Below are 18,419 nucleotides of genomic sequence, written 5' to 3' on the forward strand. Positions count from 1 at the left end.
ACAGTACATAAGAGTAGATGGAGTATATACTCCAACATTTGGAGTATAAACTACATTCTCATTTTTATTCATACGAGACAAAGTTATGGTTTCGGAACCGTATGTTATTACTGGAGGTATGCATTGGTTGTAAACTTTTTTCTTCAAACAAATCGGTATCGTTCCTTTTAGAATATGTCGCATCTTGCCAAATCCAATCTCTGCCCATCCCAAACCTATACGACGCTGTATCTCCCAAGTTTGATTGTCTTATTCTATTCTAATTTCATGCCCTAAATAGATATAGCTAAAAACCTGATGTACTTCGTGCCCACCTACTCTCATAACATCTCTTGGAACTAAATTTGTCATGTATTTGGTTTTTTGAAAGTTTATGTTCAGGCCTACTTGTTTTATTGCCTATTTTAGTTCTTCCATCATTTCGTGAGCTCCATATAAACTCTCCGCTATAATGACAATGTCATCTGCAAAGCGCAAGTCCTGTTTTTTAAATGCATATTCCAGAACTGCAGTAAATAGTTGGGGGGAGACGGTGTCACCCTGTCTAATTTATCGCTCAATTCTATATTTTATCGGTAAAGTCATGAAGTTTAGCAGATGCTGTTGCATTGTTGTATATATTGTTATGATCTGCTTTCTATTACTTCTATTACTATATTAATTATTATATATTTGATCAATTATTTAATTAACGCAAATCATACATAAAAATATTAAGAAAAAATCTCAGGGTGCCTTTTGTCAAAAAAAAATTAATTAAATTCTCTTAGGTTATACTTATCCTTTCTCGTGGCTTCAGTATCTCTTAGTTGATCCTTATCGGGATAAAATAGGAAAAGGAAATAAATAGAAAAATCATAAATAAACACATACAAATACCTTTATTATCAAAAGCAATGCTCTATAAATTTATCAATTAAATTCTGTGGGCATAACTGTCCAAAAGAAACTTTTACCATATAAATTAATCTAATTCAAACAAATATTTATCGCTTTGTTCTTGATACCCTTAATAAAAAACAAGCTAAACAAACAAATTTGGTATTCGCAAATTACTTATACTTCCTATTAAATTTTTGAAATGTTGGAATCTTAAATGCATATGCTTTTACGTAAAAAAATTTAACTTCTGATTATAAAGAAAATCTATCACATAGGTTATTGACTGACCTTTTTGATTCACACACAATGATGTCTCCTCTTGACCCAAACAGCTCCTCCTTGTTGATTATGTTAGGCTACCAATCAAAGCCCTCTCCGTTCTCAGCAAACAATCCAGCAGGATACCAGCAACTATTTCTCCAAAACACAAGCCAGGCCTCTTTTTGCCAGTACTCGTTCAATAAACTCCAAAACTCTCTCCTCTCTTTATCTCAACAATAATCTCCTGAGACTCACGTATCTTTTTCACTTGGTGTCACAAATAATTTTAATAACGATAATTCTTGTAACTTACTCTCTTGGACTTTACAGAATCAAAGAGGTATTTCTTCTCGATTTGTTTTGTCTCTCGTTCCACTTTTCAGCTACTCTCACTATCAACACAACCACTAGTACTTGCTTTTTAACTACTCACGAAAACTTTTGACTGCTCCTCTCGGCTGCCGGTAACACAATACTCTTTCCAAACTATCTGAAAATTCAACCTTCTCTCCTTCCCATTCCAAATTGCCAAACCAATCAGAGACATTTCTCCTTCCCCATTCTTTTTTTTTTCATTCGAAACACCCACTCATGCTTTCAAAAATATTCCTACCATCATAATAATTACTTTCGGGAAATTTTACAAAATTTACTCGGGGTTAAACAAAAAGAGATTAAAATTCCAAACTTTCTTTACCTTAATTTTCTAAGAACTAATTACCTTTGGCTTCTACCTTTCCCGTAATAAACAATCGGTTTAAAATAATAATCCTAAATAACTTTCACTTCACTTTTATTTACAAATGTTTTTAATATTCTTCATGGAAAAATTCATTAAGGAGAAACCACCTTGCGTGAAAGCTAACTTCTAATAAATATTTATAAATCAATATACAGGGTGTATCAAATTTATGTGCCCGCGTAATATTAAAAAAATTAAATTTTTTATTCTATCTTTGATTGATAAATTGAAACACAATAATATGTTCTATTAAATTTGTGTGCCTATAGTTTGTAGTATCTATTAGACCTGGATCAAATTAGACCAAGTCGAAAATTTGTTAATTGCTTAACGGTGTCTAGTCGGACAAACTTTGATATATGGGAACACTGGAACAGGGGAAGTTTTAATTGTGGAACAGGTTAAAAATTTGGAACGTCAGACTACGAAAACGTTTCATGTATTTTGTCGGACAGAACTTCCAATTGATTTGTTACCATTTCATTAAATTCTCATGCAAAAATCAGACTGGTGTTTATCACCAACTGGGCATTTTAATGAGTGGAACACGAAGAGCATGTCAAATGACAGGAATCGTGTTGGTTAGTAATAGCAGTCTGATTTTTGCATGAGAGTTTAATGAAAGGGTAACAAATCAATTGGATGTTCTGTCCGACAAAATATATGGGACGTTTTCGTAATCTGACGTTCCAAATTTTTAAACTGTTCCACAATTAAAACTTCCCCTGTTCCAGTGTTCCCGTACATCAAAGTTTGTCAGCCTAGACACCGTTAAGCTATAGGGCTTTTCATTCACAGTCATTTGTTTTGAGCTTCTGTCATGTGTCACATAATATTAATATATCTACGTCATACGTTATTGGCATATGCCAATGATACAAACCAAAGACGTATGACGTAGATATATTAATATTATGTGACACATGACAGAAGCTCGAAACAAATGGCAATCGATGAAAAGCCCTATTAACAAATTTTCAGCTTGCTATTAGCTTGCTATTAATCAACATTTTTTGGTACGCGGGTTCCAGGTCTATGTATTTGTGTATCTATAAGACCATTAAGTATTAGGATAGACGAGTATACTCCGTCTAATTTACTTACCGTTGCACGTCATCCGCGTCATAGCCCGTGACGTCACATGATACCAACACGAAATATTTAGGCGGTAGGTGTGTTCTATTTTAGAATCATTTTGCCGAGTACACTGGCATTACAGCCACTAGACATATTTTATTATGTACGCGTAGAAATAATATTTAAAGATTTCTATTAATGTTAACTTAAAGAAATACACAATAATATTTTTCATTTAATTTGTATAAATGGATTATAAAGCGTTTTTATTAAGCACATTTGTTCGGAACACACTGTAACTGTAATCGAACGAAGGTGATATTTTGGCATAAATTGGTAACATTTATTTGACAGTTGCGGTGATGACACTTCATATTTGTTTTTATTCTTTACTATAAGTAATTGTTTTATATTTACTGTTTTTATTATGTACTTTAACGTAAGATTATAACTTAATTCTTGTTTTCTATTTCTAAAGCTTTTATTTATTTACATTGAATATTAATTTGTTTTACTGTATAATCCACTTCCGCAAAAATTATGTGATGTATTTGATTTAAAATGAATTCAAGAATTTTTTGTCATTGGGCAACAATGTTAACTTAGATCTCTAACGTAAATAATGACGTGCAACGGTAAGTAAATTAGACGGACTGTATGAATGTTATATTAAAAACAGAGAATTTGATAGTATCAAATATGCAAACATGCTTGGGACAATAAACATAAGTTCAATTGAAAGATGGATAAATAGTTTTAGAACAAAAAAATAGGCAGAAGGAAAAAATTAAGAAATCAGCCCTCATCTTGCTAAATGAAGCAAATTGTGTAGCAAACTCATCAATAAAACGCAGCAAGATCTGGTTACCGATACTGAAAGAATAAGTTAGCAGTAAGAATATACTACCACGAATGAGGTAACAGCGTGTCAGGAACACATGATATATAATTAATAATAATACAACTAACAATAAGTACAGAAATATCACAATTTGATAATTTGATATTAATCGAGGGAAGACTTTCGGCTTTAAAAGTTCAACCATTTCTGATGGTTCCAAGATCGAAACCAAATAAGTCTGAAATGTCAAGATTTCATTTTACCGTAAATTGAGAATATCATGTAAAATGTAAAAGTTATATTATTCTTCTACAATTTTTATTTGAGGATTTTTTTGAAAACATCAAAAGTTGGAAACCTTCTTCGTCAGCTTCTCCCTTTTCAGGAGTCGCTGTTCGTTACTCTTCTTCACTCAGTCCTGTCCATCGTGTCTTGTTCATTTAAAGGGCCTAACCGGGTAAGATGATGAAAAATTCCCCCAACTCGATTCAAATTCTATACCGGGTGGTGAATTGCACAGACCATATATACTTATAGACGTTTCACGACCATGTTAATCTTTCGGATCGAATTAACGCCATCTCTTGATTGGAATGGGAACTAAATTGACAAATTTTAGTTACGTGGGAATTTCAACTTATAAATTTTGCGGGATTTTTGATGAAATTTCGCAGGAAATTAAAACAACAGAAAGACAATTCAATGTTTTATTCAATATTTTACTGAAAACTTCAAATATTCCAATTTGTTTTCAAAATGCTAAACACTACTGCCATGTGTCACGTGAAAACACTGATGTGTTGAGTTGAATGAAAATTTTTGAAAAAATCTTGTAGGATGATTGTTTAGATAAATATTACCTTATAATCTTTTACAAACTTCCAAAAATATATAAGCCAGAAATGTTGATGACACACTTGTCTATTGGAATAAACTGTTTCAGGATCTATTACATTGTTTTTTTAAATGTGGAGAAACACAACACGGGATGATCAATGAAACTAAAAATTCTACTCATAAAAACGGATGGTTAATACAATTGATTAATATTGTGATTAAATCTAATTAAAAACGTAACACCACTATAATAAAATAATTAAACCACAAACTGTAAAATAAAAAGTAAATAACAAATGAATTAAATTGTCAACTGTCAGTTGTTAAATATGACAAGAAAATTGACTGACAGCGACATCTCTGGATTGGAATGGTAACTAATTTGCTGTCTTGACCTTGACAATTTACGTGAAACGTCTATGAGTATGTATGGTTTGTGGTGAATTGGAAAGCGGGCCATAGGAAACTCAATGTAAAATTCTAAACTGTTGAATTCCTGCTTCCCTAATTATTTTACATCAAAAGTCATAAGAAACTATTTGTAGAGAATTGAAATCTGTATTGAAAACAACTGTTAATATTGTTCTACGAACAATAATTATTCAAAATTTTGTAAAAATATAATACATTTTTCAGAGTAATACGCCAAAGTTAGGCCACACGCAATACCATAATGTGTATAAGGTTGCATTTGTTGACAATAAATTTATTATATTAACAATTTGAACTGTCAATTTTTTTATTTATTTTATCACTTACTGTTTAAAACACAATAAAGTTGATAAGATACCCTTAGTTAAGGAGAAGTATTAATAATAAAGATATCTTCTTCAGTCAATAATGTGCTCACTGTCAGTTAAATAGTAACGTGTGGCCTAACATGCCCACACATACCTACTGCGGTAAATACATTATACTTTTTCAAAATTTTGGAATGTGTTTAAATCGTAGAACAATTGTAACTTCTGTTTCTAATACAGATTTCAATCCTCTACAAATAACTTCTCATGACTTTTGATGTAACATAATTAGGGAAGCAGAAATTCAACAGTTTAGAATTTTACATTGAGTATCCTATGGCCCGTTTTCCGATTCACCACCCTGTATAGGTCACCGTTTAGCACATATAGAGAAACTAACTTTCTGAAATTTTTAGCCCCCTAGGTGGTCACGTGACCCACCTAGAGCATAATTAGGCTTTTTATGTTTTTATTTTTTATCTCAGCCGCATCGAGAGCTAGCGAAAAACTTTTAATAAAAAAGTTGTAAGTTTCAAAAAATTCTGTCCCAAAAAAATGTTTTTTTTTTATTTTTGGCGGGAGTATAAAAAAATAACTAAGACATTCGTTTTCACGGAAAAAATTTATAACGTGCATTTTTGCATAATGTTTCACACTGAATTTTTTCGCATTTTTAAAATTGGTGAAAAGTACTTTTAAAAATTAAAAACCGCATTTTTTTGTTTTTTTTTTCGTTTTTTGATACATTTTTATACATGGTGTTTAAAAAAAGGTAACACAGTCACTAGGATAGATAAAAAACTAAAAAACAAATGCCAGCATTTTCAAGATACAGGGCGTTGAAAAAAACAAAATTTTACACATTTTTTACAATTTTGCCGAAACTACTGGCAACATTGCAATAAAATTTGGCTGGTTTTAAGAGGTAGTTATTGTGCATTTTTTGACATACAATTAAGAATTTTATATTCATCATTGGCGCGCATACGGGTAATGCTCTGAACTTTTTAAAGAAAAAAAGATAGTACGCCACTGACGTATTTCAAATTAACAATCATTTTTGAATTCCTCGTTCCATTTGTGACAAAAAATCTATCTTCCCATTTTTTCATACGACGCGCCGTTTTCATGCAAGAAATAAAATATCTTAACCCTTACAACGTATTCGAACTACTATGTTAAGGGGCTATCCTAGTGTAAAAGTACGAAATTAAAATACTTTTTTGGAAATTTCTAAAATAAAGTACAAGTAAAACAATTTTCATAAAAAAATATTGAAAATTAAACGATTTATGCGCCATCTACTGGCACCGTGAAAATAAAATCATAGCTTCACTGCTGCAGTGATTGGGACTAATAGAGATCCAGAAACATAAAATTTCAAAGTTATTACTGAAATATAAGATATTTTCTATACCATTAACTAGGGGTTTTTGGATCGGATGAAAAATGTCAATTTGGCGGTTTTTGAAACTGAAAACGTTTTAGCTACTTTAAAAAAAATTTTCAACACTTCGTCATTTTTCCAAATTTTAATATTTTTCGAAAATCCTAGTTGATGGTATAGGAAATAATAGGTCTGGATCCCGCGTATGAAAAAAAAGTTGATTAATAGCAAGCTGAAAATTTGTTAATAGCTTAAGGGTGTCTAGTCGGATAAACTTTGATATATGGGAACACTGGAACAGGGGCAGTTTTAATTGTGGAACAGGTTAAAAATTTGGAACGGCTGGACCACGAAAACGGCACATTTATTTTGTCCGACAGAACAGACTTAAACTCTCCGAACAGAGATTAAACTCTCATGCAAAAATCAGACTGCTATCTATCACCTGTCTATAATTCCTGTCATTTGACATATTCTACATGTTCCACTCATTAAAACGCCCATGTGGTGATAAATAGCAGTCTGATTTTGGCATGAGAGTTTAATCTCTGTTCGGAGAGTTTAAGTCTGTTCTGTCGGACAAAATAAATGTGCCGTTTTCGTGGTCTGACCGTTCCAAATTTTTAACCTGTTCCACAATTAAAACTGCCCCTGTTCCAGTGTTCCCATATATCAAAGTTTATCAGAATAGACACCCTTAAGCTATTAACAAATTTTCAGCTTGCTATTAATCAACTTTTTTTTCATACGCGGGATCCAGACCTATAACTTATATTTCAATAATCAGTTTGAAATTTTATATTTCAGGATCTCTATTAGTCCCAATCACTGCAGCAGTGGGGCCATGTTTTTATTTTCACGATGCCAATAGATGGCGCATAAATCAGTCTAATTTTTAATATTTTTTTATGAAAATTGTTTTACATGTACTTCTTTTTATGATAAATACTCATGCAAATTTTCAAAACAATTGTTATAAAACTTTTTTTAGAAATTCCCAAAAAAAGTATATGAATTTCGTACTTTTACCCTAGGATAGCCCATTAAGTTTCTATACAATCTACATTATACGCTGTGAGCTCGTACGTAGAGGGGATATTTACAAATTCGCGAACGCCAGTAGTGACAAATTTGTAAACGTTTACCGGAAATTTGACATAAATATCAAAGTGATTAATTTAAAATTAAAATTAAAAACATTAATTATAAACAATATTAGTTGGTCAAAGCTGTGGTATATATTTTTACCTTAAATATACTTACGTTTTAAATACTGAATTTAAGTTTTTTTAATGTTCCGTAATATCTAATTATAAATAATCTATTATAATCTTAGCGCCATCTACACGATTATTGTCAAAGTATCCGAAGTAAGAAATTGATATGTTATCAATAGAACGTCAAAATGATTAGAAAAATCTTAAAAAAATCGATTACAATTTAATTACTTTTTTGCGTTGTAAATATTAAGCGATAACAATTAAATAATAAATTTAAAAATTACCGGTAAAAGTTGAATTAGTAACCGCTAGGAGCGACACCAGCGAAGCTCAGAGCGTATACTGGTTAATGCGTACATTCATAAAAACTTAATTCCAATACTTTGGAAGCATTAAGATATTTTATTTTTTGCATGAAAACGGCGCGTCGTATGAAAAAATGGGAAGATAGTTTTTTTGTCACAAATGCAACGAATAATTCAAAAATGACTGTTAATATGAAATGTGTCAGTGGCGTACTATTTTTTTTTTCTTTAAAAAGTTCAGACTATTATCCGTATGCGCGCCAATGATGAATATAAAATTCTTAATTGTATGTCAAAAAATGCACAATAACTACCTCTTAAAACCTGACAAATTTTATTGCAATGTTGCCAGTAGTTTCGACAAAATCGTAAAAATGTGTAAAATTTTGTTTTTTTTCAACGCCCTTTATCTTGAAAATGGATGGAATTACAATGATTTTTTATTAAGCAAACTCCAACTGTTTTTCAGTTTTTTATCTATCCTAGTGACGGTGTTACCTTTTTTTAAACACCATATATAAAATTGTATCATAAAGCGAAAAAAAAAACAAAAAAATGCGGTTTTTTATTTTTAAAAGTACGTTTCACCAATTTTAAAAATCTGAAAAAATTCAGGGTGATACAATATGCAAAAATACGCGTTATAAACTTTTTTTAGTGAAAATGAATGTCTTAGTTATTTTTTTATACACATTTAAAATTTTAAAATCGTCCCAAAATTTAAATTTCCCGCCAAAAATTAAAAAAAAAACATTTTTTCGGACAGAATTTTTTGAAACCTACAACTTTTTATTTAACGTTTTTCGCTAGATCTCGATGCGGCTGAGATAAAAAATAAAAACAAAAAGCCTAATTAGGCTCTAGGTGGGTCACGTGACCACCTAGGGGGCTAAAAATTTCAGAAAGTTAGTTTCTCTATATGTGCTAAACGGTGACCTATATAGAATTCGTATCGAGTTGGGGGCATTTTTCATCATCTTACCCGGCTAGGCCCTTTGAATTTAAATTTTAGATTTGCTCATTATACAATGTTTCATTATCGGGTAATTGATGAAAGTATATTACTTACCACAGTATCAGGATATAAAAGGGAATTTTCAGTAAAAACAACCCTGGCTAAATACTCCAAGTTGACCTGATGGACGATACCGCTACCCGGTGGAACGATGAGCATGTTATCGAAGGCTTTTGCACCCCACTAAAAAGAAAATACAAAATTACGTCATAAATTATAATACATTTAAATTAAGACAGTTAAGATTTAATTTAGTTTTAGTGACCACGGCCATCTGTTAATGCACATTTCTCTTGATCTGATCTTGAATGAATAAGGAGCCTACACGAGATCAATAGTGCCACATCAACTACAAAACAGTAAACACTATTGACGGCGTCCCCTGGAAACGTCTACTAGTAGACGGCTAATCCTTCCAACACCGGACCAGCCTGACACGATAAAGTAAGGAAAGTAAGAAAACAAATCCAACTGTCATGTAAGCAAATTAATAAGAATTAATTTGCAAATGGACGCAGTAACGACATCTATCAGAAGCAACGAGAAACCTAAAGATTTAAAATTCTGAAAGATTTCTTAAGTCGGAAACAAATTCTGATTTTCACCTGTATCCCATCCTTCCATAATCTTATATATACTTATATAAAAATCAATTACTCTTCATGTGTATCGCTAAAATTCAAGAATGGCTGGACTGATTTGGCTAATTTTGATGTTGAATTATTTGTAGAAGTTCAGGGAAGATTTATACAGTTTTATATAGTCATTTTAGTAGCCACCAAAATTTTTACGTCTACATGTATAAAATGCTCTTTTCACAGCGTATGTTGCCATACTCCTCCGAAACGGTTAGACCGATTTTTATGAAATTTTACGCCTATATTCGGCAGAACTGAGAATAGGTTGTTATCTATTTTTCATACCCGTACGTCACAAGGGGGTTGCCGATGACGCCATAACTCTCACAATAATGACGTGAAAAATACGAAATTAAGTAGCTAGACTCCTTGCTGAATTCCGAGCAGAACCGTACTAAAATTTTTTCTCTAGCGCAATCGGTGTCCAAAATACAATATCTCAAGCTGTAGAAATATTCTGAGGACAGAAGAAGAACGAGCGACAAATTTCATAGAAGAGAAGTGGAACAGTTTAACTTTGGGACTCACATTGGGCAAAATATGATTTTTTTAATTTTGCGAAATTTTCAAAAATATCTCTAAACGGAACTTTTCTGACGAACCGTAAGTAGGAGAAAAATTTTAATTAATTTTGTTTAATTTTATTTAAGTATTTTATTTATTTTCGTTTATTTTATTTCATTTTTTAATTTCATTTATTTTTTTATTTTATTTCATTTTATTAAATTTTATTTATTTTTATTACACTCTATTCACTTTTATTTTAATTTATTTTTTTTTAATTTATTTATTATTTTTATTTAATTTTTTTAACTTTATTTGATTGTATTTAAATTAATATGACTTTATTTATTTGTATTTAATTTTAATGTATTACTATATGGATGTGAAACCTGGATCATGAAGGTTAACATGATGAACAAATTAGAAGACTTTGAGATGTGGTCGTATCGTAGAATGCTCAGAATATCTTGGGTTCAACGCATTTCAAACACAGAGAAGTCTTAAACAGAGTAGGTCAAGGCGAAGGTGACTTAATGAAGATGATAAAAAAGAGAAAACTTGAATATCTGGGGCATATAATGAGAGGTAGCAGATACAGGATGCTGCAGTTAATACTCAATGGAAAGATCGACGGAAAAAGAGGAATTGGTCGAAAGAAATATTCATGGCTCCGAAACCTTCGTCAATGGACTGGCTTATCAGCAGATCAATTGTTACATGCCGCACAAGATCGATAACGATATCGGCAAATTGTTATGGAAGCTACCCACGCCTAAAAATCTGGGCACGCTACTTAAAGAAGAAGATTTAATTTTATTTATTTTTATCTAATTTCATTAATTTTATTTAATTTTATTCAGTTTTATTTATTTTTATTTACTTTTATTCAATTCCATTTAATTTTAATGTACTTGATTTACTTTTTTATTTAATTTTGTTTAGTTTTATGAAATTTTATTTAACCTTTAACTACACGCGCTGGCGTATTTTGTACGCCAGATATAAGAATTCTACTGCAAATATATTTAAAAATTTAATTTTTGACCTTGTTTATGTCTCTAACCTATCAGTAGAATGTGCTTTACAATTTGGTTTTAGTTTCGTTATAATCGGCGTTCTGGGAAGATCGTAATTTACAGTTTATTATTTGTTGTTTCCGGTGGTGCACAATATGCGCCACGATTATATTAATATAAGTAGTAATATAAGTACATATTTCAATTGTTTTTTAGTCATCATGGCACAAAATATATTTTTCTTTATAAACAATACTTTTTCTCCCGTAAAAAATCACATTTCAAAAAATTTTTTATTAGCAATTTTATTTATCATGGAATCCAGTTATTCCGTAATTCCAGTTATAAATCCCAATTGGCTTACTGAGAAGGAACTTTAAGTATTCACTGATGCCAAATAAGTTTTATAACAAACAACTAAGCGTATTTTTTCAAAAAAAAAATAAACAAATCCGCTGTTATTTTGTATTTTCTTGTGGCGTATAAAGTACGCCACGCGTGTAGTTATGTTATAACTTGATGCGCGGGTAGTTAAAGGTTAATTCTATTTAATTTTATTTCATTTTATTTAATGTTATTTAATTTTAATTTAATTTAATTTTATTTAATCAACACGTATAGAGTTGGATCCACCCCGAACCCAATCATAAATACAGGGTTGTTTTGAATGTAGATAAAATAAAGCTGTTATATTCATTAGGGACCGTTCAAGTATTACGTAACGCAGGTTGGGGGGGGGGGGGGTCAAAAATCTTCAAAAGTTGCGTTACGTAATAGTTAAACGCCCATTACAGTGCGTTGCGTAGGGGGGGAGGGGGGGGGTCAAAAATCTTCAAAAATCGCGTTACGTAATACTTGAACGCTCCCTTATAAGATAAACAAATTTAAGATTGTAACTGTTGCATTACAAACTTTATTTTGTTACTTCTAACTAAACTTTATTACTTCAAACATCACGTCGTGTAATTAATTAAAAATAATAATAAAACCTCATTCACATCGAGCATTTTTTGTTTATTAATTGCGAATTCCTTTTGTTTATTTTAAGTTTATTTTATATAAAAGTTTGTTTTTATTTATTGAGGCAGTACGAAGTCTGCCGGGTCAGCTAGTTTGCAATAAAAAAAAAATGGCAATAAATGGATAGACATGGGGAATCTGGGATATCCATTCGAGAACACTCAATTTATCTAGGTAATGATTAAACGGATTTTAATTCCTAGTACGCAATTCGTGAGTAAAAAGAAGGTAAATAAAGACAGTTAAGATTTAATTTCATTTCAGAGACCACCACCATCTGTTTATATTTCGACGTCTTGATCTCTTCAGAACAGCCCGTGGTGTGGTATGAATTGAAAACAAATTCAACTGCCTTGTCATGTGATTTGATTTCAGCACACCACGGACTGTTCTGAAGAGATCAAGACGTCGAAATATAAACAGGTATATAAAATTAAATCCTGTCTTTATTTACCTTCGTTCTTACTCACGAATTGAGACCTATGAATCAAAATTCGTTTGATATCTACTAGATAAATTGACGTGTTGTGGAATGTATATTATAGATTCCCCACGTCTATTCATTTATCATCTTTCTTCCTTGCAAATTATAAAACGATGGGGTACAGGTACGAGGTTAAGCGAGCAAAAGAGGACTGGATGGAACAAAGATGTCGTGAAATGGAAGAACTACAAAGAAAACATGACGAGTTTAATATACATAAAAAGCTTAAAGAAATTACCTACACTCAGAGAAAAAGAACTCCTCACTTTATAGGAAACTCCAAAGGTAAAATAATTCTCGACTTGGATGAAAAAAAGGAAGAATGGACTAACTATATAAAAGAGCTCTTCCTGGATACGAGGCCACCACTTAACACCACAAAGTATACGAATACTGGTCCTAGTATTTTAAAAGCGGAAGTAGAGAAAGCCATCAAACAGAGCAAAAATGGGAAATCTCCAGGCCCTGACCAAATACCATCAGACTGGCTCAAACTTCTGGATGACGACAATGTCTCACAACTAACAAACATTTATAACCATATATACGAGACTGGCATGATGCCACAGATATGGTTAGAGTCTACATTTATTCCACTCCCAAAAAAGCCTAATACATCATCATGTAAAGACTTTAGACTAATTAGTCTCATGAGCCACTCTCTCAAGCTACTTCTTAAGATAATTCTTAATAGAATCAAGCAGAAATGTGAAGAGACAATGGGAAACAAACAATTCGGTTTCAGAGAAGGATTGGGAACAAGGGAAGCTTTGTTCTCAATGTTAACATTACTTCACCGATCATGGGAAGTACAGAAACCAATTTACGTCTGCTTTATAGATTTTGAGAAGGCGTTTGATAGAGTTCAACATGATAGGTTGTTTGAATATCTAGAAATGATTGGAATAGACGATAAAGATCTGAGACTTTTACAACATCTATATTGGAATCAAGAAGCTTCTATTCTGGTAGACGGCAAAGAAACAGACAAAATTTGCATTCAAAGAGGTGTCAGACAGGGTTGTGTGTTATCCCCAACTTTGTTTAACGTATACTCAGAAATAATTTTTAATGAAGCTTTAGAAGGACAATGTGGAGTTCGAATCGGGGGAGAAACTATTAACAACATCAGATATGCAGACGACACCGCGATCATGGCTGAAAATATCGAAGATCTTCAATTCCTTATAGATCGAGTCACTAGAGAATGCTCCAATAACGGACTTAACATAAATGCAACAAAGACAAAGTTACTTGTGGTTAGTAAATAAGACGTCGGCCCTATGCAACTAATTGTCAATGATGAATCAATAACAAAAGTTAACCATTTTAAATACCTAGGATGTTGGATAAACGAGACACTAAATCCGGATGAAGAAATTAAAACTCGTATAGAAATTGCAAGAGGAGCATTTATGAAACTTAGATCTATTCTGAGCAACTCTCAGCTGAACTTACAACTAAGAATCAAGTTCCTAAAATGTTATGTGTATCCTGTATTACTATATGGATGTGAAACCTGGATCATGAAGGTTAACATGATGAACAAATTAGAAGCCTTTGAGATGTGGTCGTATCGTAGAATGCTCAGAATATCTTGGGTTCAACGCATTTCAAACAGAGAAGTCTTAAACAGAGTAGGTTAAGGCGAAGGTGACTTAATGAAGATGATAAAAAAGAGAAAACTTGGGGCATATAATGAGAGGTAGCAGATACAGGATGCTGCAGTTAATACTCAATGGAAAGATCGACGGAAAAAGGGGAATTGGTCGAAAGAAATATTCATGGCTCCGAAACCTTCGTCAATGGACTGGCTTATCAGCAGATCAATTGTTACATGCCGCACAAGATCGAGAACGATATCGGCAAATTGTTATGGAAGCTACCCACGCCTAAAAATTTGGGCACGGTACTTAAAGAAGAAGAAGGGATACAGGTGAAAATCAGAATTTGTTTCCGACGTAAGAAATCTTTTAGATTTTTAAATTTTTAGGTTTCTCGTTGCTTATAATACGTTTCTATATTAATAAATTTTTCGACTACTATTTTTTGTAAAGTAATAAATAATAAACTCTGTTTAAAATAATTAATGCCAATCGGTTCTTTAAGCACCAGTACCGTAGAACCTGCAATTCTTTGTTGATGGTCGGTGATCACATTGAAACAAATATAGGCTGAGTAGTGTAGATACATCAATTCGACGTTTTAAGTGCTCAAAAAGTTACTTGTTTGCACTATATGAGTAAGTATGGTAGTAGCGCATAATCCACCGTCGGTGATTAATTTTCCTCAATTCCCCGAACACTTCTTAGCCTTATCAGGGAACACAACATTTTACGAAAACCTCCAAAAAAAAAGGAAGGATGAAAAGTTGGGAATAGGTAGTTGAAATTGTCTATTATTATATAAGAAAAAGTTTACAATTCTACATGCCCTCCATTTTACAAAAATTGGAAAATACGGGGTGAATAATATTTTCTCGGGGGTAAAAAAATATACGTTCAAAATAAGTCCGAAATTGTATAAAATGACCAATTCTAAGTAACTATGGTTCTGTAGAGTTTTTTCACTAAGTTAATACTTTTCGAGTTATTTGCGAGTGAATATATTCATTTTTAACAAAAAAAACATGTTTTTGGACGGTTTTTCGCAGATAACTCAAAAAGTAAGTATTTTAGCGAAAAAAATATTCTTAGCAAAAATATAGCTTATAAAAAATTGAAAAAAATGGTGTATGCAGGAGGTCTGTAGACCGAGTAGAAGCAGGGTTGTAGCTAATGAAAAGTAGGTTCTTCTTCGTCAAATTTAAAATCGAATATTTCAATTTGAAATAACCCAAAAACGGAGCTCTTTTCGGAGAAAATTCATTACAACTTTTTTAAAGTGTTTAAAAATAGTTATTTATGAAACAGTTCGTGAAGTATGCTTTTTGCGAACTCACGCGATGTTTAGAGCACGAGCGACAACGGAGCGAGTGCTATACATCGCGTAAGTTCGCAAAAAGTACTTCACGCACAGTTTCATCCAATATTTTATCTACGATAAACAAATAAAAAAACTAACTCTTCGTCACTGGAATTCATTTATTCTACAATTTTTAGAACTTTGACATTTAAAAATTCTAATTTCTTTCAAACCACAAAACTGTTAAAATATTTGTTGTAATGTATTGCTCATTATGTCATCACCATGACAACGCGAAAGTTAAGGATATTTGATTATATGAAAGTGTGTCAAAAACAGTGCGAAAAAGTAAATCCCATTTAAAATACATTGTTACTTCACGCACACTTTAAACCCTTCACGCACTGCTACTGTTATCTATAATGACAGTTTTCACAAACTAAAAACTTATACATAGTATGACATAGAGTATTTGTTTGTTTTCTTGTTAGACAAAAATTGGTTATGGTATGGCTGTTCAAAATTTGCCTAAACTCGTGATTAGTTGCTCGTTCAAGTCTTTTTAACTACAGTTTTTTTCAAAAATAAGTACTTTGAACCGATGAAACTTACAGATCATAAAAATAATACATAAGCAAAGTAACTTGTCAAGTGGTAATGATAAAATTTATTTGTGATGCTAATTAGGGGGTGATTCTCGCGACTTTTTACCAAAAAATAAAAGGGACCAACAATATTTTGAGCGTAACTCAATTACTTTTAATGTTAGAAGCTTTTAAAAAAAACAAAAATAAACCTTTTTTTAAACACTTTAAAAAAATTGAAGGTCGACTCAGCATGAATAAAATAAGTACCTTGGGTAAAACCAGGGGTAATAATAGGCGGTTGAAGCATAGCACTGGCCCTGTTACCTTCCTTGTATACCGTAGGCCCTAGATATGCCTACTTTTCATTATCTACAACCCTGCTTCTACTCGGTCTACAGACCTCATGCACACACCATTTTTTTTTTGAATTTTTTATAAGCTATATTTTTGCTAAGAATATTTTTTTCAATAAAATACTTACTTTTTGAATCATCTCCGAAAAACCGTCCAAAAACATGTTTTTTTTTGTTAAAAATGAACGTATTCACTCGCAAATAACTCGAAAAGTATTGACTTAGCGAAAAAACTCTATAGAGCAAAAGTTTTTTAGAATCAGCCATTTTATCCAATTCAGCTCTAATTTTGAATTTATATTTTTCACCTTCGAGGTGGGGGGGGGGGTATTCCCCTCCATTTTTGTAAAATGGAGGGGATGTAGAATTGTAAACTTTTTCTTATATAATAATAGACAATTTCAACTATCTATTCCCAAATTTTCATCCTTCCTATTTTTTTTGGGTCAGATTGTTCTTTGATCGGGCTATCTACAAAACAAATAATATTGCTGTCTTCTTCTTTAGTTGTCTCTAATAGAGGTTTTGCAAATTCATCTCTATTTTGGGCTTTTTTATTAAGGTTTGGAGGTATAGTCCTGTCCTTGATGTTGCGCAACCATGTCATTTATTGTTTGCCAGTACAGTTTGTCAAATATACGTGTGATACTTGGCCGTATTGAAATCTTGCCACGGGCAAAGATAAAATGGAACAACTATATCGTTGTTGCTCTCTATCGATCTTTATCCGCATATAGTCTTTAATAAAATGGCATTTGTCTTTAATTTCACCCCTGGATTAGCTGGCTCTCCTTTTAGTTTTATTTTATAAAGTTTCCACTTTTCGAAACTATTCAGTGAGAAATCAAATAAACAACCTAAAGTTTATTATACATAGAAATAAAGATAAACCACTAGTACTATGCTAACATGGCACCTTTAATATTCTGTGAGACAATCACACGCAACTTGTTTGTTTCCTGTTTGAGATAAATTTTATTTTAAATATATTCTTAATATGCTTAAGTCCAAACTAAACCACCATTTTACTCTCAGCACGATAAAGTGTCAAACGTGAATAATGAAAGTATTAAAAAACGCAATAAGTAACAAAATGCAATGGTTTTCACTAAACTGAATCACCTAATTATTATTTATAGTACCATAAAATGTTTACTGCCTATTGTAGATCTGTTTAAACTCGATATGACACATCGTGATACTTAATTTTTAATTCTCAACTAAGTATGCATTTTTTTTACATGTATGAGTACACTATCATATTTATTAATGAACTTAATTGGTAAAAATTGTAAATAGGTTTCTAGAGTAAATTAAAAAGTGTGAGAGTAAACGACTTACCTTTAAAAATGTAAATCTTTCATGGTTTCGTTCAAACTCCAGATCTTGATTTTTTTCTAAGGCATCAGCCCTAAAAAAATAGTAATTATTATTAAATAAAAATAACATACATATAAAGTTATTACACTTTAGTTTAGTGTAATTTTGAGAGTAATACACAGTGTTAGTTTTGAGAGTAAACTAAATGTAAGACCAAATACTTATAATGTCGGGATAGTATCACGAGGATTTTTCCTGGTTTTTCCTCGTGATTTACTATGGAATC

General features: G+C 31.8%; 1 protein-coding gene across 1 annotated transcript in view; it reads right to left on the minus strand.

Annotated features, from left to right (window-relative positions):
• The window catches only part of LOC126887139 (cytoplasmic aconitate hydratase-like), a 181,180-nt gene that overhangs the window by 106,069 nt on the left and 56,692 nt on the right, over positions 1 to 18,419 (minus strand). Inside the window, exons 5-6 of the mRNA XM_050654501.1 lie at positions 18,155 to 18,224; positions 9,362 to 9,490 (exon numbers count right to left, since the gene is read on the minus strand). Of these exons, the coding sequence (XP_050510458.1) occupies positions 9,362 to 9,490; positions 18,155 to 18,224 (199 nt within the window). The remainder of the gene's footprint in view (positions 1 to 9,361; positions 9,491 to 18,154; positions 18,225 to 18,419) is intronic.

This window comes from Diabrotica virgifera, chromosome 6 (assembly GCF_917563875.1).
Source record: "Diabrotica virgifera virgifera chromosome 6, PGI_DIABVI_V3a".
NCBI classification, from domain to species: domain Eukaryota; kingdom Metazoa; phylum Arthropoda; class Insecta; order Coleoptera; family Chrysomelidae; genus Diabrotica; species Diabrotica virgifera.